General features: G+C 41.2%; 1 protein-coding gene across 1 annotated transcript in view; it reads right to left on the reverse strand.

The window, feature by feature from the left end:
* The window catches only part of LOC136858808 (serine protease inhibitor dipetalogastin-like), a 171366-nt gene that overhangs the window by 48909 nt on the left and 96617 nt on the right, over positions 1 to 25840 (reverse strand). Inside the window, exon 7 of the mRNA XM_068225748.1 lies at positions 12068 to 12265. Coding sequence (XP_068081849.1) covers positions 12068 to 12265 — 198 coding nt within the window. The remainder of the gene's footprint in view (positions 1 to 12067; positions 12266 to 25840) is intronic.

Below are 25840 nucleotides of genomic sequence, written 5' to 3' on the forward strand. Positions count from 1 at the left end.
TTTAGGTTAAAATATCTGCTTATCTCAGAAGTGTCGCCTAAAGTTAAATAATGGATAGGAAGGTCGCTGTCAAATATGAGGTATTTTTTCAGCAGTGATGATATTCCTGTATTACGTTGCAGCACGCCGTCAACATTACTAGATCTGTTATTTTCTATTTGAAATCACATTTGAAAATCTTAAAAGACAAACCAACATTCGTTCCTTGCCTCATCCCCTACCTAACACTGGAAATGAGAACAGAAGTAACGAACAGGACGTTCTTCTCCCCATGGGACAGAGTGAGCTTGGAGCGAGCCGGCTGGCTACCTTACACTGATCTTCTCTTCATATCGGCTGTGGCCAAAGCAGCATCCCATTCAGAAACTACGTTTCCGTTAATGAATACTGAACTTCCCGTCAATTATATTTGTGAAATTACTACACGGTATGTGGAGAAACAAACAACGTTGAAATCATTGCTCATCTACTGTCCACTGGGTGAGTTGGCCGTGATTAGGGGCGCGTAGCTGTGAGCTTGCATCCGGGAGATAGGGGGTTCGAACCCCACTATCGGCAGCCCTGAAGATCTTTCCGTGGTTTCCCATTTTCACACCAGGCAAATGCTGGAACTGTACCTTACATAAGGCCACGGCCCCTTCCCTCCCACTCCTAGCCCTTTCCTATCCAAAAGTCGCCATAAGATCTATCTGTGTCTGTGCGACGTAAAGCCAGTTTTTTCTTAAATGTCTACTGTCCACGTTTCCCTAGAAACTTGTTCTTTTTTATGCTAGTTGCTTTACGTCGCACCGACACAGATAGGTCTTATGGCGACGATGGGATAGGAAAGGCTTAGGAGTTAGAAGGAAGCGGCCGTGGCCTTAATTGAGGTACAGCCCCAGCATTTGCCTGGGAAATAACGGAAAACCATTTTCAGGGCTGCCGACAGTGGGATTCGAACCCACTATCTCCCGGATGCAAGCTCACAGCCGCGTGCCCCTGACCGCACGGCCATTCCCTAGAAACGAAATGTATATTTATTGTATACAGAATGGTCAGAAACAACGTGAACATTATATATGAGCCTAAGGGGGTTGAATATACGGATACATATTTTTTTTAGTAATTCGATATTTGCACCGTTAGAATTTTATCAGCTACTGAAGTTAGCCTATCAGATTGCTTCGCGGGCGAATTCGAATGGACTTTGCAAGGCGGTGTTGTTAAATCTACAAAGCCTATTCCAATTCGCCCGCGAAAAATGTCTACGGCAGGGGATATCGAAATATTTCTTTCAAATTATTTACCAGTATGATCAGTCTTCTAAAACCCCTATACAAGATTCACGCTGTTTCCAACCACTCTGTATAATAGTTTGACATAATGCGAATTAAGTGTTATGTTGATTTATGTAATTATGGTTCTCACAACAAAGGAGGTGTTAACTTTGGAACATTATTTTTGATCATACGGAATGGGGTGTCAGAATGGGCCCAGTTTGCCTCACGTTAAAGAACAGTACGAGGAGCTATGTAATAAGGAGCCACCAAATAACAAAATAACGCTAGCTGTCGGTGACAGTTTCAGTGACAGGGTATCTATAATGTTCTTGATATTGCACCGACACAATTAGGTCTTATGACGACGATGTAATAAGAGTGGGAAGGAAGCGGCCATGGCCTTAATTAAGGCACAGCTCCAGCATTCGCCTGGTGTGAAAATAGTAAATCACGGAAAATCATCTTCAGCGCTGCCTACAGTGAGGTTCGAACTCACTATCTCCCGGATGCAAGCTCACAGCTGCGCGCTCCTTACTGCACGGCCAACTCGCCCGATGATACGGTAGCATTATTATATCAACAAAAGGGGATAACAGGTCGCCCAAATACCGTCACCAGAAACGAGAATCACGGACAGTCCCTACACGGCGGGGGAGATATCTACCCTTCTACAACGACATTTTGTAGTTCGTCTAATTTATGGCGGAACTCCATTTTTGTACCCGTCCTGTACCCCGGATCTCACGGCCTCACATGCCTATGAAAGAAATAGTTTTCAAGACAGGCGGCCCATCCACAAATATCCCCGAGTTACGCTCTCAGATAATGCCACTTTTTTGTGTCCTCAGATCAATTTTTCTTCATCAGGATTTTCAATTATCATCAAAATGTTAAAAAACAATATGTGGCACATCATGGTACCCACTTTGAGCGTATACTGTACCAATGTAATTCAGTGTGGTTTGTTTTGTCGTTCACGGTACTAACAGACTTTCCCACAAGTGTTCTAGAACTGCACTGCTTGAACGATTCATTGCTGATGACTCAGTTCAAGAGGCCCTAATATTGAAGTCGTAAGCTCCATACCCGAAGTGAATGATATATTTCGACTACACGACAAAAGAGTGTCTGTGGTTAAGATGAATGAGAATGTGCGACAGGTAATTAGAAGCAATGCCAGGCCCATCTTAGGGCTCACAGTCGTCAGATATGATTCCAATATTGAAATACAAAAGAGATAAATCACCCTTCGAACGGAAGGGAAAGAAAGAACGGTTTATACGCATTGAACTACAATGTAGGCCATGAGGACATGTAGTAAGGAGATGACGTATATCACAGATGTAATGCTGTTCTCTCCTTATCTGACAACCCTAGTAGCCGTGTTGAAACACCGGATCCCGTGGGATCTCCGAAGTTAAGCAACATTGGGCGTGGTCAAAATTTGGATGGGTTGCCACGCGCTGTTGAGGGCGGGGCGTGGCGGGGCGGGGGGGGGGGTAAGGGAATGGAGGAGCGGAAAGGAGCTGGCCACCGTACCGTAAGCAAACTCCGGCTCACGCACACCTCTGCGGAGGTTCGGATCTGCCTTCGGGCAGAATACACCCTTACCCTATCTTCTAATCTAAAGTATGGCGATATTTCAAATTAAATTTATACACACGGAGATATGCTCCATACTTCTCTAGACCTGAATATCCAGGAAAGATTTTGTAACAAATAATGAAGTGTTAAGGAGAGCTAGAGCTGAGCGTGAGCTGGTAAACATCATCAAAACCACAAAAAGGGTCTATTTAGGCCATGTTCTACGGGCTTCTACATCTGATGTTATAAGGTAGACAACTGATGCCATGATTCCAAAAGATCAAAGACTGGACTTGCAACAACAACAACAACACCAACACCGAATAACTCTTCAAGTTAGTAAAGGAAAGTCCGGCCCCACGGTGTAGGGTGCAGCGCGTCCGCCCGTCACCCAGCGGCCCCGGGTTCGATTCCTGGCTGGGTCAGGGGTTTTTAATTGTAAATGATTAATATCTCTGGCCTGGGGACTGGATGTTTGTGTCGTCCTTAACGTTCCTTTCCTCACATTCAACTCTTTACACTTCCGTCATTTACATAATACACGCAGGTTTCTCATATATGGTGCAAGTAGGGGCAATAGCTCGGCATAGGTCGACGCCCCGAACAAATCAAATTTTTATATTTAAAGAAAAAATTTAGCTAAGGAAAGGTGTGCTTTCTCCACGATGATCGCGAATATTTGGGGGACCGTATGTGGCATTTGAAAAAGAAGAAGAAGAAGAATATCTGAAGCATTAAAGGTTTTAAATTATAAATTACTATTCCTTCCTTTCTATATAGATATAAAGTTAATCATATAATTATAATACGCTCTTAGCTACGATGTTTCAGGCCTGCTAAAGTGATGCCACCTAGGCCACCTGCGAGCCATTTCTGCGCTCCAGTTATCTACCATCTAACAGACCACAGGTCTTCAACATTTCAGTAATTATGACCTGAAAACCTGAGAATCCGTTACACCTCACTATAGTACATTATATTGACCATGGGCAATCCCATGAACTTGGGATCATCAGTTGATCACACTAACTCTGACCAACCTATGAGCTCTAAAAGCAACGGGGGAGACATTATAATTTTTATGCTGGGGTGGAAAAATAAACCCTACCTACCGTACTACGCTGATTTGGTCACTGTGATATTCTTATTCTTATTATTCTTATTCTTATTCTTATTACCGAACTCGTTTACTGCAGTCGCTTAAGTGCGGTCAGTATCCAGTATTCGGGAGATAGTGGGTTCGAACCCCACTGTCGGCAGCCCTGAAGATGGTTTTCCGTGGTTTCCCATTTTCACACCAGGCAAATGCTGGGGCTGTACCTTATTAAGGCCACGGCCGATTCCTTCCCACTCCTAGCCCTTCCCTGTCCCATCGTCGCCGTAAGACCTATCTGTGTCGATGCGACGTAAAGCAACTAACAATACAAATATTCTTATTCTTATTCTTATTCCTATTCTTATTCTTATTCTTATTCTTATTCTTATTCTTATTCTTATTCTTATTCTTATTCTTATTCTTATTCTTTTTCTTATTCTTATAGAAATAAAATTCTTCATGAAGACATAAAAAGTCCGAACAACAAACAAATTGTAGAAAAGCATGAAAAATGCCTAATGGACCTTGCATGAAAACTTCATCGTGCTTCTGATTACAGGGGCTGTTACAAAGGATGTCTGACAGGAAATATTAGAAGATAAAAGTTTGTTACTTGATATAAACTATCAGTCTATCGATATTTTAGGTCAGTAAATACAGATTCATTTCCTAAAAGGCATGTTTAAACTGAAGGATTCACGAATGCCTTATAAGAATTTTTAACGCACACTGTAAAAGTAGGTATCAACTTCAATGAGTCAGTGTGTAACTATGTTCACAGTAGTTGGCAACGAATTACGTTGTAATGAAATATTGAGCAGATAATACTAACTCACCCTCAAGCTAATAAAACTGCAGTATGCACAGCAACCGCTTATCAAACTTACAAGCCCGTTACTCCAGCGTGTCTCATATTAACGTAATATTATTATGAGCCTCTCTGTTTATAAATCTATTACCTCCAACGTTACGATAATGTCCCGCTAATAGAGCCCACCATACTCTTTTATGTGTAAAACGAACTAACAAATGATCCAGCACCAAGAGTTGATTAACTAAAGCATGTAATTGCAACACAAATCGCTGTAGTTGTGTACCAGGGGTAACAAAGTGAAGCGTCTAATTATAAGGGACTAAATCTCCTAGATTAAGCTCCATCCAACAAGTACATGGGACTTTCCTGTCACATGTTACCTAATCCAATTAACTGGCACAGACGGAAATTGAACCAATACCGTATGTATTCAATTACTGAATAAGCCATCCCTGATAAATGCATTAAAAGGAAACAATAAGTATACCGCAGAAACATACTGACGCTGTTATGATTAGAGTATTTTTAGTACCGTATGAAATAAAACGTATTCCGTGGAATTTTGTTCGAATGACAGAAGGGCAATAATAATTAGCAATTTTATAGGCATTAAACATCATCTGAATAATAGAACAGTGAATTGCCCCACAACGATAGGACTTGAGCGCACTCTGGTATTGTGCTGGCTGTAGCTTATATCTTTTGCAAGAGAACAAATGTAACTCAGACCACCATAGCTCAATGGTAATAGAATACCATCCGACGCGAAACCGCTAGGTGGCCGGTTGGGCAGTATTGTTCTGTACTTACAATCTCATTTTTACCAGCTATTTGTACTGACCATGACCTATAAAGCTGAAGTTTTATTTCAATTACAACGCTTTCTTGAAAATTAAATACGTATTCAACAAATTGTTGCCCCTCCGTGCTCAAGTTCACGGATTTAGTTTCAACTGAGATGGATGGCATATGAGGGTGTTTAAATGTTACCACTTAGTGTTGTTAGTATCCAATTCTGGAAATGTGGCGTTTCCTAAAATCTGTAACAACTGAAGAAACGTAAAAAATTATTATACGTTCTGTTTTACGTAACACAGACACAGATAGGTCTTATGGAGAAGATGGAACAGGAAAGAGCTGGGAGTGGGAAGGAAGCGATCGTAGCCTTAATTAAGGTTCAGCCCGAGCATTTGCCCGGTGTAAAATTGGGAATCCACGGAAAACCATCTTCAAGGCTGCCGACAGTAGGGTTCGAACTCACTAGCTCCCAATGCCAGTTGATAGCTACGTGACCCACATCAAACAGCCACTTGCTCCGTTGCATATATTACACGAGGCCTGTTTCGTGTTTTCTGTACTTGGTGCTGATTAGAGTAACTAAAGCATTTAAGTATATGTGAGTATTAGATATGTAAATATATTTTTGGTATCTAGGTAACGAAGAGAGTTGGTTACGCGGTACGGTCGTCAGAACAGGTACCTATGTAAAGGCTCCCACACAACCCGTTTCAGGCCAAGATAATCATGGTGTTTTCCTACTTCAGCAAAACCGTTTTGCGGGTAAGGAACGCCGTAGTCAATATTTACAAGCGTCTGAATTGTATCTGATTAAATGTGAATTGTGTTTAAATAGTACTGTACAAACGTAATTCGCGCCGATCGGGGACTTGGAATTGTGTCTTGAGACTTCAGATAAAGGACTATCACAACACTTAAGTTAGTGTGGGTATTCGCGTTCGTTCGAGCACTCATATTCGTTTACACATAACTCACCACATTACTCACACGCACAATGGTGATTAGTGATTAATTCTCCTCACATAGGGCTGGCTTAAGAAATGGTATCCTGTTTTGAAACTGGGACAATTACACAAAAAGTTCTGACCCCAAGAAGTTGATACGAGGGCGAAAAAGACGAATATACATAATTCTTAAACATAATGTGTAAATGTGTACCGTAAACTCAGAGTTTAATGCCATATCTAGTTCAAGAAAGCTGGTGACCCGGTCTGTATCCTCCTAACATCGCAAATAATCGATCAGTTAACTGAAGAACTGTCTTAAGTAGTATAATAATTTCGTGTGGCTATTTCTAGCCGAGTGCAGCCCTTGTTAGGCAGACCCTCCGATGAGGGTGGGCGGCATCTGCCATGTGTAGGTAACTGCGTGTTATTGTGGTGGAGGATAGTGTTATGTGTGGTGTGTGAGTTGCAGGGATGTTGGGGACAGCACAAACACCCAGCTCCCGGGCCAATGGAATTAACCATTGAAGGTTAAAATCCCCGACCCGGCCGGGAATCGAGCCCGGGACCCTCTGAACCGAAGGCCAGTACGCTAACCATTCAGCCAACGAGTCGCACGTCTTAAGTAGTAGTGGCGATAATATGTCTGGTTCACTTCTGTCCCTCTAACAAAGAGCGGGTGGTTTTCCTATGAAGTACTGACCATGCACAATGTTTCTTCTTCCTCACCATCTATCAGTTACCTGGAGTTGGCACTTCCTATGGATGTAACTCAGATTTACGTCCAGGTGCTTTTCCTGACGTGAGCGATGTATTTACTGCTGCGTGTTTCTGTGGTAGATTGCAGTATGATGCGTTCATTGTAAATGAAAATGTATATTAAGGCCCCGGGCTAGAGGAAAATACTGTGGGCAGTTAAATTCCCTGACACGGACGGGAATCGTACGCGTTGCCCTCTGAACCTAAAGCCACTATGCTGATCACTCAGCCAAAGGCAGCATCCACAATGTTTCTTAAATGCTGATATTTTACCGAAACTGATAAATCATCTTAGTTAAGCTTATAATATAGTTCTCATTTTTTTGTGTTTTAGCCATATTCATTGTATGTACAATACGCCAAAAGAAGACGCTCGTGAAATGTATTACTACCGTTTACTCTTGTCTTGAGTGTCGTGGCAAGTCGGTAGACAGTAAACTAGTCAACCTGTAAACTTTTACAAAAATAATTACTGTATGTAATGAAATATTAGAATTTGTAAAATGTTACTAGCGAAACAATCCTTGTTTAATTCAAAATCCAGCTTCAGCTTGGAATGTCTAACAAACTGCGTTTAGTTATAATTTAATATTCACGCTACATTCATATTACATTTCTAAATAGAGTTGAAAATTCTTATAAACTTATAAATAATATCATTTTAGTTCCACTCCTATGATGTATAAGCTGCATGTGTATATCTCGTACCTAGAGGCATTGGGTTTGTCCGAGTATATCAGTTCTGGATTTAGGACCGGAACGGAGTCCACTCAGCCTCGCGAGGTTCGCTGAGGGTTTGTCTGACATGAGAGGCAGTGGAATTGGTCTACAAAGCCAAGCAATACATCTGAAGAGTCGTCATGTTGTCCACATAACATTCCAATATTTACAGGACATCAGGTTGGACAGTAGTCTTCATAGCACGACAAACACTAATTGACTGCACACAGCATGGCAGGGAGGGAGGCGGAGAGAATTAACATTCAATTACATAATCTGAATATTCCACAAATTTTGCTGATTTTACATCTTAAAGGTTTGGCTAACACCTGCCTATCCTTTGTATAATGGTGTCTTCAACAGATAATCGTTAGTGAGTTTACACTGCATGTCAATGCACTTAGTGAAAGTGAATAGTTTCGTACAAACTATACTTATTAAATAAGAGTTTTGTCTGTACATTGCTCAAAATTTAAAAAGAATTTTATTTCTGTATCGGTCGTGTCCACAATAACAAGGTAATGCCCTTTTTAATCTTCCATGATGTCTGTCTGTCTGTCTGTCTGTCTGTCTGTCTGTCTGTCTGTCTGTCTGTCTGTCTGTCTGTCTGTCTGTCTGTCTGTCTGTCTGTCTGTCTGTCTGTCTGTCTGTCTGTCTGTCTGTCTGTCTGTCTGTCTGTCTGTCTGTCTGTCTGAAAGTGCATCACGAGAAAACGGCTGAACAGAACTGAATGAAAATCAGTATGTTAAGTCGGGGGAAAAGTCGCTAAAATCTGGGCCATAAATAATTTCATTCTCGCTGAGTAAAATGGTAGCTTAGAGGAAGGCCTAACATTGAATTCTCGACAAAAATTTTAAATTCATGAATATCCCTGTTATCACAGCCGATAAGGTAAAATGTATAAGACATAAATGATCCTAAATTTAATACTATATAACAAGCACCGAGTCACAAAAAATGGGTAAAGAGATTTTAAGGAAATTCGGTATATAAAGTCGGGGAATAAGGAACTACAGTCTACAGTAAATTATTTTATAAGATGCTTTAATATCACAGAGTCGGAAGAAAACTAAATATGAAGGCCTACAATAGAGAAAGCTCATAAAATTGATCGACAATAACATTACATTGATCATTGTTTGTCGTGATGTGCTTAATGAATTCTGCTGCCACTCATCTCAGATAGATAGGATTACTGCTGCGTACCGAGTATAACAACCTGCTTGCATATTGGCGGGAAATAGCTGGAGAGTTAGACAACATTCTTCTTTAGTATGCCTTTCCTCTGGTTTATACATTTTCTGATACTGCTGGTACGTAACACACTGGTTTATCATAGCATTCGAGCTATTCAATCCCTCCTCTGAGACACTGAATAAAATGAGAAACGTGAACATTTAACTGAACAATGGCAGAGGAGTGTTCATGGCTGTCTGCGGCCTGGTCATTCCAGCACTGGCACTTTGGACCGTTAGATCGGCAGCGTATTACTGTTCGTTAAAAGAGAAAATGTGCGGTTTTTCATTTAATCGAGTACCGTATTTTATATTATGATAATTGCTACATTCCTACTAACGCCATTGTATTGATCTATGTTGATTTCAATTGGGATACCACAACGACAATTTTTCTGAGAATTCCGTAGCGAAGCATAGCATCAGCTAGTCTGTAATAAGGTAAGTGACGATTATGAAATCAAAATCTGTAGGATAGGATATTCCCTAGTACGTAGAGTTTAACCTTTGTTTCATTAAAGCTGTATTTTGCAAACTTAGTCGTTAAGTACACTACACTGAGTTTCGTCTGTCGGCCAGTAGGTGCGCGGGGCCTTCCTGCCTGCCATTGACTAATCACTGTCCGTCTCCGTAACATAATGAGGAGAAAGCAAACGAAATCGTAGAAAAAATGAGAAAATACCCCTACTAAATTCCTATGATGACTTTGATAAGAAATCGGGGTTTCAATGAGCTCAGTATAGTGAGCTACGAAACATATCAGGAGAGATAGAGCCTTTATTACGGAAGGCGAACTAATGCGTGTGGATCGGAGTTTCCCAACACGACGTCAATAAAGTGTGGATGAACATTTAAACATCACCTGTAATAAGGTAAGTCCTTATTTTCTTTCTTAATCTGCTTACCCTCCAGGGTTGGTTTTCCCTCGGACTCAGCGGGGGATCCCACCTCTACCGCCTCAAGGGTAGTGTCCTGGAGCGTGAGATATTGGGTCGGGGAATACAACTGGGGAGAATGACCAGTACCTCGCCCAGGCGGCCTCACCTACTGTGCTGAACAGGGGCGTTGGTGGGGGATGGAAAGATTGGAAGGGATAGACAAGGAAAAGGGAAGGAAGAGGCCGTGGCTGTAAGTTAGGTACCATCCCGGCATTTGCCTGGAGAAGTGGGAAACCACAGTAAACCACTTCCAGGATGGCTGAGGTGGGAATCGAATCCACCTCTACTCAGTTGACCTTCCGAGGCTGAGTGGACCCCGTTCCATCCCTCGTACCACTTTTCAAATTTCGTGGCAGAGCCGGGAATCGAACTCGGGCCTCCGGGGGTGACAGCTAATCACGCTAACCACTACACCTCAGAGGCAGACAAGTCCTTATTTTCATATTTTTAATTGACATGTCATGCACGGACAAAGTGAGGAAAGTGGCGTGCTTTTTGCTATGGTGTGGAGCGGGGAGTGATGTGTTAAATGAAGGCAGGCTGGCCTGCCAGTCGACCAGTGTTAGAAATGCACTGTAGAAAGCGTAACATCTAATACGAATCTCAAGCAATTTGCCGATATTCTATTACATTAACAGATTTTGCTATTTCCTATATTGGTATTGACAATACAAATATTTCCATGATCGGCAGCCCTGAAGATAGTTTTCCCTGGTTTCCCATTTTCACACCAGGCAAATGCTGGAGCTGTATCTTAATTAAGGCCACGGCCGATTCCTTCCAACTCCTAGGCCTATCCTATCCCATCGTCGCCATAAGACCTATCTGTGTCGGTGCGACGTAAATAAAGCCCCTAGCAATATATATATATTTCCATCCATTAACACAAAGAAATGGATAAATGTCCATAAGTATAGGAAATGTAGAGATGAGAAAATTGAAGATAAGAGATATTCGTATTTTTGCATTTTTAAGATTGAATGCCGTATAATTATCCACAAATCGCCCAATGTTTAAACAATGAAATCCATGGAAACAAAGAACTTCTTGGTGATGGTGGTGAAGTGCAACCAGGCAAGCATCCTCTCTTCAAACTAATCACAAGGAGAAATGGAAGAGTTACGACTCTAGGAAGAATGAGGATATCGGCAAAAGAAAGGGCGTCGAAATGAAAGTATCCCCACCGGGCGAGTTGGCCGTGCGCACAGAGGCGCGCGGCTGTGAGCTTGCATCCGGGAGATAGTAGGTTCGAATCCCACTATCGGCAGCCCTGAAGATGGTTTTCCGTGGTTTCCCATTTTCACACCAGGCAAATGCCGGGGCTGTACCTTAATTACGGCCACGGCCGTTTCCTTCCAACTCCTAGGCCTTTCCTATCCCATCGTCGCCATAAGACCTATCTGTGTCGGTGCGACGTAAAGCCCCTAGCAAAAAAAAAAAAATATCCCTAGACCTCCCAACCCAAGTACCGTCGAGTTTGGAAGAGAACTGGAGTTGGCTAACAGAGATCCGATAGAAAAGTTGAAAATGAGCCCGAGACGAGTGGAAATAATGCTAGACTCAGCTAGGGGATCTGTGGTCGTGAAATTACACTCCGAAGTTCAGAGCCATTGGGATTCCTCCTTTTTGGGTGCGATTTATGACAAGGAGGTGGGTACCGTGGTTGTATTCTAGAGACCTCACCCCAAGGAGGGGAACGATTATAAAGTACATAAACCACAGAACAAATTTTGACTCAGCCAAAAAATTATAAAAAAATTCAGATACCTTGTCGAGCTCTACCGACATGCAGATTTCTGAGAAAGATTTTATTTTTTCGTGATTTGCTATGGAAACACACAGAAATATAATGCAGTGCATTAATTACACTCTCGTTTGTATACAACAACAGAACCAGAAGGAACTCCTTGTAATACTCACACCGGAACCAATCACCATCACGCTGCACAGCACATGCGTACTGCTTGGCGTTGTAGTACGTCTTGCCGTCGGAAGCACAAAACAATGGCCTATCAATGATGGGAGTCATAGCACTAGCTTCAGTGCAGGGGTCTTCGGGCTCTCCTGCGCCCTCTGGGATGTCCTTGGCGCATACTCCGGCGTGGTCGATCTTCACATCTGGAATGCACAAGTGTTAGATAAGGTGGAGTACTATATCACGCAGTCCATAGGACGTCCCTTACTATGAATGGCGCATACATCCTCTTAATTAAGGTGGGCAAAGTACTTTTTGTGGTAGCTTTTAATATAATAGGCAGACAAGGAGTCTATGGTGCGGCGGACACTTTTATTGAACTTTCACGAGATTAATCTGTAACGGGTAGTCAAATGAAAACGCGTCACCTGCAAAAATGTACAGTAAAACATTCCGTACTTCAAACGTAAACATCAAAACTGTGACGAGACGGTCTCCAATTCTTGAAAAAGCTGGCTGGCTGTCGATGGAACCACATCCCTACCCTGTCACACACGTTTCCATTCGATGTCTTCAGCTCCCCAAAGGTGAAAAAAAGCGCATGGATAGGGAGATCTTGCCTGTCAAGAGGTTGTTGAAGGGTTACCCACCCATGTCTCTGAAGCGTATTCCTCACAGAGTTGGCAGTTTTGGGACGGGCATTAGCGTGAAGAAAGATAATTCTGTTCGATAACATGGCCGGGAGTTTTGATTTTACGGCGTGCCTCAGTTTCTGCAACGAGTCTTCCTAGCACTGTGTATTGATTGTAGTCCCACGCTCGGCTTGAAGGAAGACATTCGCAGACATTGGTTTGTGCCGAGCGGTGATATGTGTGACTAGGTACAGATGTGGTTCCGTCGAAAGCCCGAAAGCTTTTTTAAAAATAAGTTTTTAATAATAATATTAACTGTTTCACGTCCCACTAACAACTTTTAAGGTTTTCGGAGACGCCGAATTTCCGGAATTTAGTCCTGCAGGAGTTATTTTACGTACCAGTAAATCTACCGACATGAGTCCGACGTATGTGAGCACCTCCAAATACCACCGGACTGAGCCAGTATCGAACCTGCCAAGTTGGGGTCAGAAGGCAAGTGCCACTCAGCCCGGAAAAATTAGTTTGAGAGCCTCATCATCCAGACAGATAAATGCCGTAATAGTTCTGAAGATTAATTTTGAGGTACGAAATGTTTTAATATACTTTTTGGCGCGTGACTCGATCTCATTTGACTGCCCCTTGAAGACGGTGCGATCGGTACCATGCGCTATGGTGTCAACAGAGACGAATAACTCTCACTCAATTCTGTAGTGACTAAGGCGATGCAGGCAGATCATTCATGCACGATATACATTTTTCACTCATTAATAAATGTTATTTTATTTTATTGTATGTAGTTCTTTTAAGGTAAATGGCTTCAATAAATGATTATTACTATTATACATGACTGGAACCTCAGTATTTGAAGATTTTCGAGATTTCAGATTTTCAATTCTCAAACACTCGTTATAACCCGTCATATAAGAGAACATTTGAAAATGTCTTCTCGTAGCATAGCAATCAAGTCACTGCCTCCATAATGAAGGTCCGTAGGTTCGAGTGCCCCCAGAGTTACTTTTAATTTTAAAATTAAATTCTGTGCTTTTTTATCTATACCAGGAAGAAAAATAAAAGGTTGAACTGTATATCCTTCATTATGTTGTATAGCAGAATAATACAATTACATTGAAATTAAAGGTCCGGACCCCTGCAATTAAATTATTTTTCTCTATGAGAATAATTCAATTTATGGAAAAACATGAATAAATTTGGCCCTATGAAATCTACGAAAATGATTCTGCTATGTAACACTCAGAATGTATTGCAAAGCAATCTGAAGCAACAATGAACCTTTTATGTTGAATAGGAGCAGAGATATTACGTCCCAAAAATGCTTGTTATTTTTTCAAAATTTCTTTGGAAAAAAACAGAAATTCATTTTGGATTATTTTATGCCAGAAATCCACTAGTTTTATACCCTTAGAATCCGTGATATAAGTTTCAAGAAACCTAAATTTGCTGAAATTTCATCACTAGTGTCGATGAGTACCTTAACACTAATGTTTAATCGTAATATCATTTTTTGATGAATGGCATATATAAAAAACATATCCTAATAAACCAGAGTTCCTTAAGGAAAATAACTGTGGTACACAACTTTAATAATGTAGCAGGTATTGATATACGTTATCAAAAGACGTATCGGGTCAGAAATCACATTTTGTTGCGAATTAAAAAAGGTCACTTTGTAAAGAAATGGAGAGAAGCGAAAAAAGGGAAAATGATTAAAACAAACTTCGCTATGACCTCGAACCTGAACACCTTATATTACGGATCCAGGGCCCTGACGCCTTTGTTACGAGAAAGCTTCTCTAAACTTTGGTTTATATAGCGGTTTTACTGACAATTTAAATGGTAAACTCTCGGTAATTGAAGCCCAGTCCGGAGAATTTCCTAATAATTATTGAGTTCCTGCCTATATAGATTAACCTCAATGCTCAAGAATGTTCATAAACGCAACAACAGTATTACCTTATAGGAAGACAAATGTAATAACTATCTAAATAACAAATATACCTAATCTGTCACAGGGTTATAGTTTAATTTAAACTGACATCTAAAGCATCTTAATCTTACGTTAGTAGTGAATTTCTCACAAATTTCAGGTGTTCCGAATTAAGCACAGTTCCCACTGTCTCACCTTTTATTCTTCCTGGACTTTCTTCAATTGCTTGAGGTCGGAACTTCGTGTGGATTTGGTTCAGTTTTACGGCCGGATGGTCTTCCTGAACGTGGTAGGTTTTATTCACTATGCAGTGCTTGTGTGGTGGTTGGTAGTATAGTGTGTGGTGTAAGTATGAAGGGATGTCTCTTAAGACAAACAAAAAACACCCAATCCACAACATAGAAGAATTAACGGTACACAGTTATAATCACCGCCCTGGCTGGTAAATCGAACTCCAGTCTGTTTGAACAGAAGCTGTTTATTCAGCCAAATAACTCGATCCTATGGTTTTTCATGGACATGCTACAGTCGTAAGAATGTGAAATGTTCAGTATAGCCTTCGACAAAGATATTCCGAACACAATATTAGCCTACAAGGCTACTTTCTTCACAGCATATGCTTTCAGACTAGACTGGATTGACCAAATTTGTTTCGAAAGTTATTTGAGCTAGAAACTGCATGCAAAAACCCATGTGTGACTAGTGAATAATTGCAATGACCCGATATTCCTTATCAGTCATTAACATGTATCAAGATGATAAGTAACTTATATACTTAGTAATTATCGGATAACAACGCAAGCAACTCTCGCACAAGAGTGTAAATTACTTATTATTCATCAGACCCCATCTGCTGTATGACACAGTCAGCCTTCTTCTCAAGGAGGATATGTTTTCTGTTATGACTCAAGTCGACATCCTTCTCAAAGAGGAGGTAAATAAGTTGAATGCATTTATTGTATTAAATAATGTACTTATCATTAGCCAATAGCACTTTGTGTAATAACATAAACAGGAAGCGATTTAATTGCTAAGACCAATTTCGATAGCTGCAGTCGCTTAAGTGCGGCCAGTGTCCAGTATTCGGGAGATAGTGGGTTCGAACCCCACTATCGGCAGCCCTGAAGATGGTTTTCCGTGGTTTCCCATTTTCACACTTAGCAAATGCTGGGGCTGTACCTCAATTAAGGCCACGGCTGCTTCCTTTCCACTCCTAGCCCTCTCCCATCGTCGCCATAAGGCCTACCTGTGCTGGTGCGACGTAAAGCAACTTGCAATATTAATAAAATAAAAAAGATTATCATCGTACTTTCGGCTACGCGACATAATGTTTAGGTTCGTATTAATTGATGGTAAAACTTCGTATAACTTATATGTAACGTTTATGCACGGTGTTCCCAAACATGTGGGAAGGAATCATCGGTGGTGAGTACACCGCGAAACAACACAAAAGGTCCCTATGAAGATTGGCCCTACGGTCGGTCGTTTAAGAGCCACGCCTTTAATAGTTATTGGCATGAAGGGGGGATAGTTCGTATTTAGGATTATGTTTGGAGTCAGGCATGCCGTTACTGACATTGAGTACTATACTTCGTCAACGTATAGATCAGGGCCTCTCAAACGCCCAAAATCTCACGCGTGCAAATCGTGGCGCAAGAGCTCCGTGCACTGTGCATCGGTCCCGCTCGGTTCAGCTCGGACCAACGCTTCGTCTCTAGGCTACTCGGCTAAGCTCGGCTAAGCTCGGCTCTACTCGGCTCAAGTCAGCTCGGGTTTAGAGCGCTACGGAGCAAGTGTGATAGAGGGAGACAGGGGGAGCGAGCGAGACAGGCGTGAGGAAAGAGAGAGTAAGCGCCATTGCTCCAAATCGAGGAGTGGAGGGTCTGCACTCTGGTCAACTAAAGGAAGTCGTCTTTTGCACCAAGCGCATGCACCCTGAGAGGCCCTGGTATAGATCAAGGTTGCCATCGATGCTTGGAGTGTTCGAACGTGTCCAACGGTTAAGTGGCATGTTCAAGTGCATGGTTGACATGTTCAGCACCTTTTGTATTAGAATGCAGTACCTGCTCGTACACCAGCCTATCAACAGCTACTCAACATTGGATGTGCCAGTTAAGGCTGTCACCAATACTTCCCGTGCAAAAACTGGAGTGTCCGTAACTCGTAAACGATTAAGGTACATTTGCCTGATGTGAAAATGAGAAACCACGACAAACCATCTTCAGGGCTGCTGACAGTGGTGTTCGAACACACTATCCCCCAAACGCAAGGTCACAGATGCGCGCCCCTTACCACAAGGCCAACTCGCTCGGTAGGATAATACACAAATACCATTCTGATATACTTCTTGGTGGAAACGTGCATGGGCATGGGTCTGAAAATAAGAGTGACATTATTTGGATTGCAAGTTAATCCCGTGCAAGAACAGAAAATCTTTTACTGTGATGACAGTACGATTAGATTTCAGTAAATTTTGAATAATGTATCATATGTGGCCAAATACAGAACGCAGTTCCATACACAAGAACGGTGTGTGTGTGTGTGTGTGTGTGTGTGTGTGTGTGTGTGTGTGTGTGTGTGTGTGTGTGTGTGTGTGTGTGTGTGTGTGTGTGTGTGTGTGTGTGTGTGTGTGTGTGTGTGTTGCCGCCTCTGACTTGATACAAGACGTCGTCAGGCATTCCAAGTGGGTCAAGTAATACCCTGCTCTGTATTGCTGCATCATTAGCCGTGTTACTGCATTTTTATAGCGGCGCCAAGTGGCCGATATTAATTGAGCGACATAAACCAGAACTGCTATACAAGGTTATGACTGTCTCTTAAATTGGATGCTAGGGAATATTAAAAAGTTACTTGAGTAGCCATGAATGAACACAGACAATTCTAAACTGGAGTTAGAAATGAAAATCCTTCTTTATCGTCTAGTCTGTAGGGTGACAGCATTCTTTTCTCAAGGCACAGTTGTGGAAGGACAAGATTCATTTATTTCTTTGGCAATTTTATTTACCTCGCATCAACACAGATGGGTGTTATGACGACGATTGGATAGGAAAGGGCTAGGAGTGGGAAGGAAGCATCTGTTGCCTTAATTAAGGTACATCCCCAGCACTTCCTCCTCTGCGAACCATGTGACCTTGCCGCGGTGGGGAGGCTTGCGTGTCCCAATGATGCAGATAGCCGAGCCGCAGGTGCAACCATATCGGATGGGTATCTGTTGAGAGACCAGACTAACGAATGGTTCATCGAAAGGGGGGTAGCAGCCTTTCGGTTGTTGCAAGGGCGGCAGTCTAGATGATTGACGGATACGGCCTTGTAATAATACTCAACATGGCTTGGCTGTGTTGATACTGCTACACGGCTGAAAGCAACGGGAAACTACAGCCGTAACCACCTCCCGAGGACATGCAGCTCTCTCTGTATGAAAGATGTACTGAAGATGGCTTCCTCCCGGGTAAAATATTCCGGAGGTAAACTAGTCCCCCATTCGGATCTCCGGGTGAGGACTACACGAGAGGGGGCGATCATCAGGAAGATGGATACTGACATTCTGCGAGTCGGAGCGTGGAATGTTAGGAGTTTGAATCGTTGTGGTAGGTTAGAGAATCTGAAAAGGGAGATGGATAGGCTAAAGTTAGATGTAGTTGGTATAAGTGAAGTACGTTGGCAGGAAGAACAGGATTTTTGGTCAGGCGACTACCGAATTATCAACACGAAATCAAACAGGGGTAATGCAGGAGTTGGTTTAATAATGAATAAGAAAATAGGGCAGCGGATAAGCTACTACGACCAGCATAGTGAAAGAATTATTGTCGCCAAGATAGACACCAAACCAATGCCCACCACAATAGTGCAGGTCTATATGCCTACTAGTTCAGCGGATGATGAAGAAATTGAAAGAATATATGAGGAGATAGAAGATTTAATACAATATGTCAAAGGTGACGAGAATCTAATTGTGATGGGAGACTGGAACGCAGTGGTAGGCCAAGGAAGAGATGGTAGCACAGTAGGAGAATTTGGATTGGGACAAAGGAACGAAAGAGGAAGTCGGCTGGTTGAATTCTGCACTGACCATAATTTAGTCCTCGCCAATACTTGGTTAAAACACCACAAACGACGGCTGTATACGTGGACGAGACCTGGAGACACTGGAAGGTATCAAATAGACTCCATTATGATTAGGCAGAGATTCAGAAACCAGGTGTTGGATTGCAAAACTTTCCCAGGAGCAGACGTGGACTCTGACCACAACTTGTTGGTCATGAAATGCCATCTGAAGTTGAAGAAATTGAAGAAAGGAAAGAATGCAAAAAGATGGGATCTAGACAAGTTGAAAGAAAAGAGTGTGACGGATTGTTTCAAGGAACATGTTGCACAAGGACTAAATGAAAAGGCCGAAAGAAACACAGTAGAGGAAGAGTGGAGAGTCATGAAAAATGAAGTCAGTAGGGCTGCTGAAGAAATGTTAGGAAGGAAGAAAAGATCAACTAAGAATCAGTGGATAACTCAGGAGATACTAGACCTGATTGATGAACGACGAAAATACAAGAATGCTAGAAATGAAGAGGGCAGAAAAGAATACAGGCGATTAAAGAATCAAGTGGATAGAAAGTGCAAGGTAGCTAAGGAAGAATGGCTGAAGGAGAAGTGCAAGGATGTCGAAGGCTGTATGGTCCTGGGAAAGGTAGATGCTGCATACAGGAAAATCAAGGAAACCTTTGGAGAAAGGAAATCTAGGTGCATGAATATTAAGAGCTCAGATGGAAAGCCACTTCTAGGGAAAGAAGACAAAGCAGAAAGATGGCAGGAGCATATCCAACAGTTGTATCAAGGTAACGATGTAGATAATTTGGTTCTGGAACATGAAGAGGCTGTTGATGCTGATGAAATGGGAGACCCAATTTTGAGGTCAGAGTTTGACAGAGCTGTGAGTGACCTAAATAGGAACAAGGCACCTGGAATTGATGATATTCCCTCTGAATTACTGACTGCCTTAGGAGAAACCAGCATGGTAAGGTTATTTCATTTAGTGTGCAAGATGTATGAGACAGGAGAAGTCCCATCCGATTTTCGGCAGAATGTTGTTATACCTATTCCCAAGAAAGCCGGTGCTGACAGGTGTGAAAACTACCGCACTATTAGTTTAGTATCTCATGCCTGCAAAATTTTAACACGTATTATTTACAGAAGAATGGAAAAACAAGTTGAAGCTGAGTTGGGGGAAGATCAATTTGGCTTCAGAAGAAATGTAGGAACACGTGAAGCAATCCTGACTTTACGTCTGATCTTAGAGGATCGAATCAAGAAGGACAAGCCCACGTACATGGCATTCGTAGATCTAGAAAAGGCATTCGATAATGTTGATTGGACCAGGCTATTTATGATTCTGAAGATGATAGGGATCAGATACCGAGAACGAAGAATTATCTACAACCTGTATAAAAATCAGTCTGCAGTGATAAGAATCGAGGGCTTTGAAAAAGAAGCAGCAATCCAGAAAGGAGTGAGGCAAGGCTGCAGTTTGTCCCCTCTCCTTTTCAATGTTTACATAGAACAGGCAGTAAAGGAAATCAAAGAGAAATTTGGAAAGGGAATCACAGTCCAAGGAGAGGAAATCAAAACCTTGAGATTTGCCGATGATATTGTTATTTTATCTGAGACTGCAGAAGATCTCGAGAAGTTGCTGAATGGTATGGATGAAGTCTTAGGTAAGGAGTACAAGATGAAAATAAATAAGTCCAAAACAAAAGTAATGGAGTGCAGTCGAACGAAGGCAGGTGATATAGGAAATATTAGATTAGGAAACGAAGTCTTAAAGGAAGTAGATGAATATTGTTACTTGGGTAGTAAAATAACCAACGATGGCAGAAGTAAGGAGGACATAAAATGCAGACTAGCACAAGCAAGGAAGAGCTTTCTTAAGAAAAGAAATTTGCTCACTTCAAACATTGATATCGGAATTAGAAAGATGTTTTTGAAGACTTTTGTGTGGAGCGTGGCATTGTATGGAAGTGAAACATGGACGATAACTAGCTCAGAAAGAAAGAGAATAGAAGCTTTTGAAATGTGGTGTTATAGAAGAATGCTGAAGGTGAGATGGATAGATCGAATCACGAATGAAGAGATACTGAATCGAATTGGTGAGAGGAGATCGATTTGGCTAAATTTGACGAGAAGAAGAGATAGAATGATAGGACACATCTTAAGACACCCAGGACTTGTTCAGTTGGTTTTAGAAGGAAGTGTAGGTGGCAAGAACGGTAGGGGTAGACCAAGGTATGAATATGACAAACAGATTAGAGCAGATGTAGGATGCAATAGTTACGTAGAAATGAAAAGGTTAGCACAGGATAGGGTGGCATGGAGAGCTGCATCAAACCAGTCTATGGACTGATGACTCAAACAACAACAACCCCAGCACTTTCCTTGTACGAAATTGGGAAACCTAAGAAAATATTCTTCAGTGCAGCCGACAGTGGTGTTCGAATCCACTCTCTCCCAAAACAAGCTCACAGCTGCGCGACCGTAACCGCACGGCCAACGCGCTCGGTGGAGAGATTTATGAGGGGTTCAATCTGATGATTTGATCATTTAAGAGTTCTGTATTGGTTCACTGTTTCTATAACCTTCCTGGAATAGTAGAGAGTAATCTATCGTTTAGCGTAAAGCACCATCATGGCAATTGCCTGGAATAAGCAAAAATAACGAACTTCCAGCTCAGGATGGAGATTAGAATAGGAGATCCGTGGCATCACAATTCCCGAAGAAAATCTATCATATCGGATATTCATGTGGTTAAAATTATATTGTTTTCCTCATTAATTTCAGTAACACTTCTTCACTCTGAATTTCTTGACAGTGTTGGGTGTTATTATCTCTCATTATCAACTTCTGTCTCTGTCGCTTACTCTCACTCTGTCGCCACCCCGAAGATACAGTACTAGAACTCCATCACCAGGCACAGTATATAAAAGAGGTGGTGTAGTTCAGTGGTTGGTGTCGAGTTGTATCGTGTTGTTTTCTTGTCGAGTGGTATCCGTTTAGTGGTCCAGTGTGCGTGGAGTAATTACGTGAGTTGATTATGTGACTTATCGGTCTTTCCTTGAGTCGAGCCAAATGTACAGCAATCATGTTGTGACAACCAACGGACATGAATTCGAAGCCGGCTACGTGTAAACACTGTGTGATATCACTGTAGTGCGTGGGAAATGAAGTGAAATAATGAAGATGGATGAGTTCATCAATAAATATCATGCTAATTTGAAAACAATAATGGACAACAATGAGTGCAATCCTGAAGTCACGAAGGCTTGTTATGTTCGTGGAAAGTGGCTGATTGTGGAGGGCCTGCGCATTTAGTATTGTAGCACTTGTGGCGGCCTGGCATTATATGTTAGTGAAAGCTATCTCAGACTTTCCATCATTTATGTTGAGGATCGACAGACGTGTGTATATATCTTTACAGCAAGTGTTAAAATATGTGAACACAGTATTACAAGGTACAGTATCTGTGTGATGTGATAACTGCCGATTATGAGAATCGGTAAGTCGAATTGATACAGAGACAGTGAAGGGTATTTATCTTCATACATGTACATTGTTCATCGGACTATCTACAAATGGTAGCTTAATTCTCGCTTTCGTTTTCCCACGGTTTTCATTATTGTTGTTGTTGTAAATATGGAGTCTTCCAGCAATATTTTGTGTGTGTATTATATGTATAATTTTGTGTGTTGATGAGGTGCTCATGCACGGATGTTGTTAAAAATATAGTTAGCTATTTTAGAATCAGCGGAGTTATTAATGAACCTAGGTGCAGTTCCTACCTATTTAGTCGTTTTCAGGAGGTTAGGTAAGGCCTGCAGCAGATGAGCCAGTACGCAGCATTATGTACACGCCCTGGGATATAAAGTTTATCATGCTCTTATCTAAATTCGAGGGATCCATTCTGGTGAACTCTGGCGCCCATACTACAGACATTTCGGTTAATTATGCTTATTAATTTTATTAAGTTTTTGAGTAATTTTATTTAGATTTTTTATTCATGATTTTATTTATTATGGTAGTCATGAAATAGTTACAATTGACTTCCCAACGTGTGGCTGAATGATTGGTACATCTGTTAGGCTTATTAGCGTAGGTGCACTTGTCAGGTGTGGATGGAATTCAGAAAGCTATGTCAGTGAAGTGTTTCATGTGTATTTTGGAGTATGAAGAAATGTTTTAGCGAGTCGAGTATTATACAATTGAGAAATAGAGAGGTCGTTAAAGTTGCTGATACTAAGAATCAGGAAAGGAGAAGTCAAAAGAATTCCACCACATTGAGTTTATCTAATTTAAGTTAGACTAGCGAAATGGCTGATAGTAGGAAATATCAATTGACAACGATAGGTGAGGAACCGAGTAACCCGTCTCAAACTCAGAATGTAGGGGATCCAGGGAAGGCTTTAACTTTTAGTATGATTAAATCGCTATTTAATGAATTGTCCAGTAAGATTGACAGTCAGAGTAAGGAATTAAATTCAGTGACTGTTGAATTAAATGCTGTTAACACTAAAATCGATAATCAGAGTATTGTTGTTAACAGTAAAAGTGATGCATTGTCCAGTAAAATCGATAATAATAATGTAGAACTGTCCAGTAAAATCGATAATAATAATGTTGAATTGTCCAGTAAAATCGATAATAATAGTGTTGAATTGTACAGTAAGATTGATAGTCAGAGTAAAGAGTTGAATAGTGAATTGAGCTTTCTAAGTAATGAAATATACAGTATTAATAGTGAATTAAATTCACTTAGTACGGAATTGGCCAGTAAGATTGAGAATCAGAGTAAGGAATTACATTCAGTGAGTGTTGAATTGTCTAGTAAAATTGATAGTTTAAGCAGTGCTGTGAATGGTAGAATAGACAAATTAAACCAGAAGTTTGACCATCAAAGCAGGGAAATTCAGGAAGTCAACAATAAGGTAGAAGCTCAACGCTTGGAATTGACTGAGAAATTTGAATGCCGATTTAATGTAGTTAGGAAAGAATTTGTTGAAAACAGCAAGGAATGTGATAAGAGAATAAAAATAGTGGTAGATAAAGTCGTAGTAATACATACAATTAAATCCAATCAGAACGTTTTAGCGAAGCGTATAGATGAGAAGAATGAGAAATTGGAGAAAGACCTTAAGTCGGTAAAAGATAACCTCAAGTCAATAGAAGGAAATGCCAGAATGGTAGTGGAAGAAGGAATTTAAACATGTCATGTGAAATTAAGGCAGGAGATCAGTCAAATCCAAGTAGGCAGCAGCATATGTAATAGGTACCTATCTTGTACGAAGGACTCAGAATTACCCAAGTTTAATGGTCGGCAGTTTAATCCGATGGAATTCTTGAAAACGGTGGAGAAACGGTTTTCCAAGAATCTTGACGATGGTTTGATTGAGTGGAGTAAGGTTGATGAGATGTTGGATGTTGCATTTGTTGGAGAAGCGAGATCCTGGTTTCAAGTTTATAGACAGGGTATTTCGAGTTTAGAGGAATTTAGGGAGATATTTTGTTCTAAATTTTGGAGCGAATCCATTCAGGGAAGGGAAAGGTATCGCGTGCTATTTGGCAAATATAGACCTCAGGAAGGTGTGTCTATGACGGAGTATTTCTTGGCGCATGTTCTGATCAGCCAGAATATTGAAGGTCTAGCATCGGAGAGAGATACAGTCCGCCAGATGTTGAGGCATTTTCCTGAGAAGGTCGGATTAGCTGCATGTATGCAGAATATTGTTACGATTAAAGAATTAGAGCAGCTGTTAGAGAGATTTGATGCTTTGGAAGGGCAAGGGAGGACTAGGCAAAGTGAAGGTAGGAATTACGGGGATAATGGGAGACAAGGTGATCAGGTAGGGGGAGATAGGAATAATCAGAATTTCAGTCATTCTAGGCAAGGGAATCAGGGTGGTAATTCCGGAAGGGGAAACAGACACTCTAATCAAGGAGGTAATCACCAGGAATATTATGGCAGAAGACCTAATCAAGGGGAATCAGAAAGTAGGGGGCATACGGATCAAAGACCTCCAGATCAAGTGCCGAGACATGATAATTGTGAACAGTCCACGTCAAGTAATTTAAACCGGAATCGGACTTCTTAGTTGGGTCAGATAGGCAGTCCGATACCGAAATTCCTATTCACCTGATGAAACAGGTGAGTAATGATTTAGACGTGAAAGAGGAATTATTGTATGACCATGTGTTTTGTGTTCAGGGAGATTTTGAGAATAGGGGGCGTGATGAAAGTAAGAATGATGTGTCGGATGTCTTACTTTGTGCTAGTGGTGATGGTAATAGCGGTGTTGCGATCGATAATCTTGTGGAAGTTTCTTAAATTGAAAGTGAAGTTTTTGTGAAGTTGATGAAGGTTGTTTTTTGAGTGAAGAGTGTTCACGGAGTATACATCATGAGGATGTTTTTGTTGATTTAAGTGTACGTGAGGAGAGTAAAGTAGGTCCATTATGTGTGAAAATGGTGACATTGAGATTAATGAAACTTCTGATAAGAGAGTCGAAAGTAGCAGTGTTGTTGGCATGAAAGTGGTGCAAGTAGGAGCTGATATGGAAGGTGGTGAAGATGACTTGATTGTTGGGTCATTAAGTAGTAATGACAGCAATTTCAAAGTGTATTATGGTACGAATTACAATAATAGAGTGAACGTGAGTGAGAATGGAAGTGTGCGTGAGATGAAAAAAAGTCTATCCAAGCGAGTGTGTAATGTTTTATTTAATTCCGAGACTTGTGTGAATGATTTGAATGACGTGCTGTGTGATATCGAGGTGGAATGTGTGAAAAAGTATGTGATTTGTTTGCTTGCATTAATTATGAGTTTGCGGAAGAGTAAACATAGTAAGATTCCCGAATATTTCAGAAATATGGATTTCTTTGTTATGAATGTTCTGAATGAAAGCTTGTATGCTTCTTGTGTGACTGGATGGGATGAATGTTTGTGTGTAAGATAGATTGTATTCGAGATGTATTCGGATTTTATTACGGTACACATTCCTCGTCTATCGATGCCAGTGTTAAGTTTATGTATAGTTTTTTCATTAATATCAGGGTCCGTATACTGTGGACAGTAGTATAGGCAAGTGTGCTTACCAGTTTCAAACCTCTGACGACAAGGTCCTTGGGACATGTAATATCTATAGCCTTCGCAGATATAAGAG

This window comes from Anabrus simplex, chromosome 1 (genome assembly GCF_040414725.1).
Source record: "Anabrus simplex isolate iqAnaSimp1 chromosome 1, ASM4041472v1, whole genome shotgun sequence".
Lineage (NCBI taxonomy): Eukaryota > Metazoa > Arthropoda > Insecta > Orthoptera > Tettigoniidae > Anabrus > Anabrus simplex.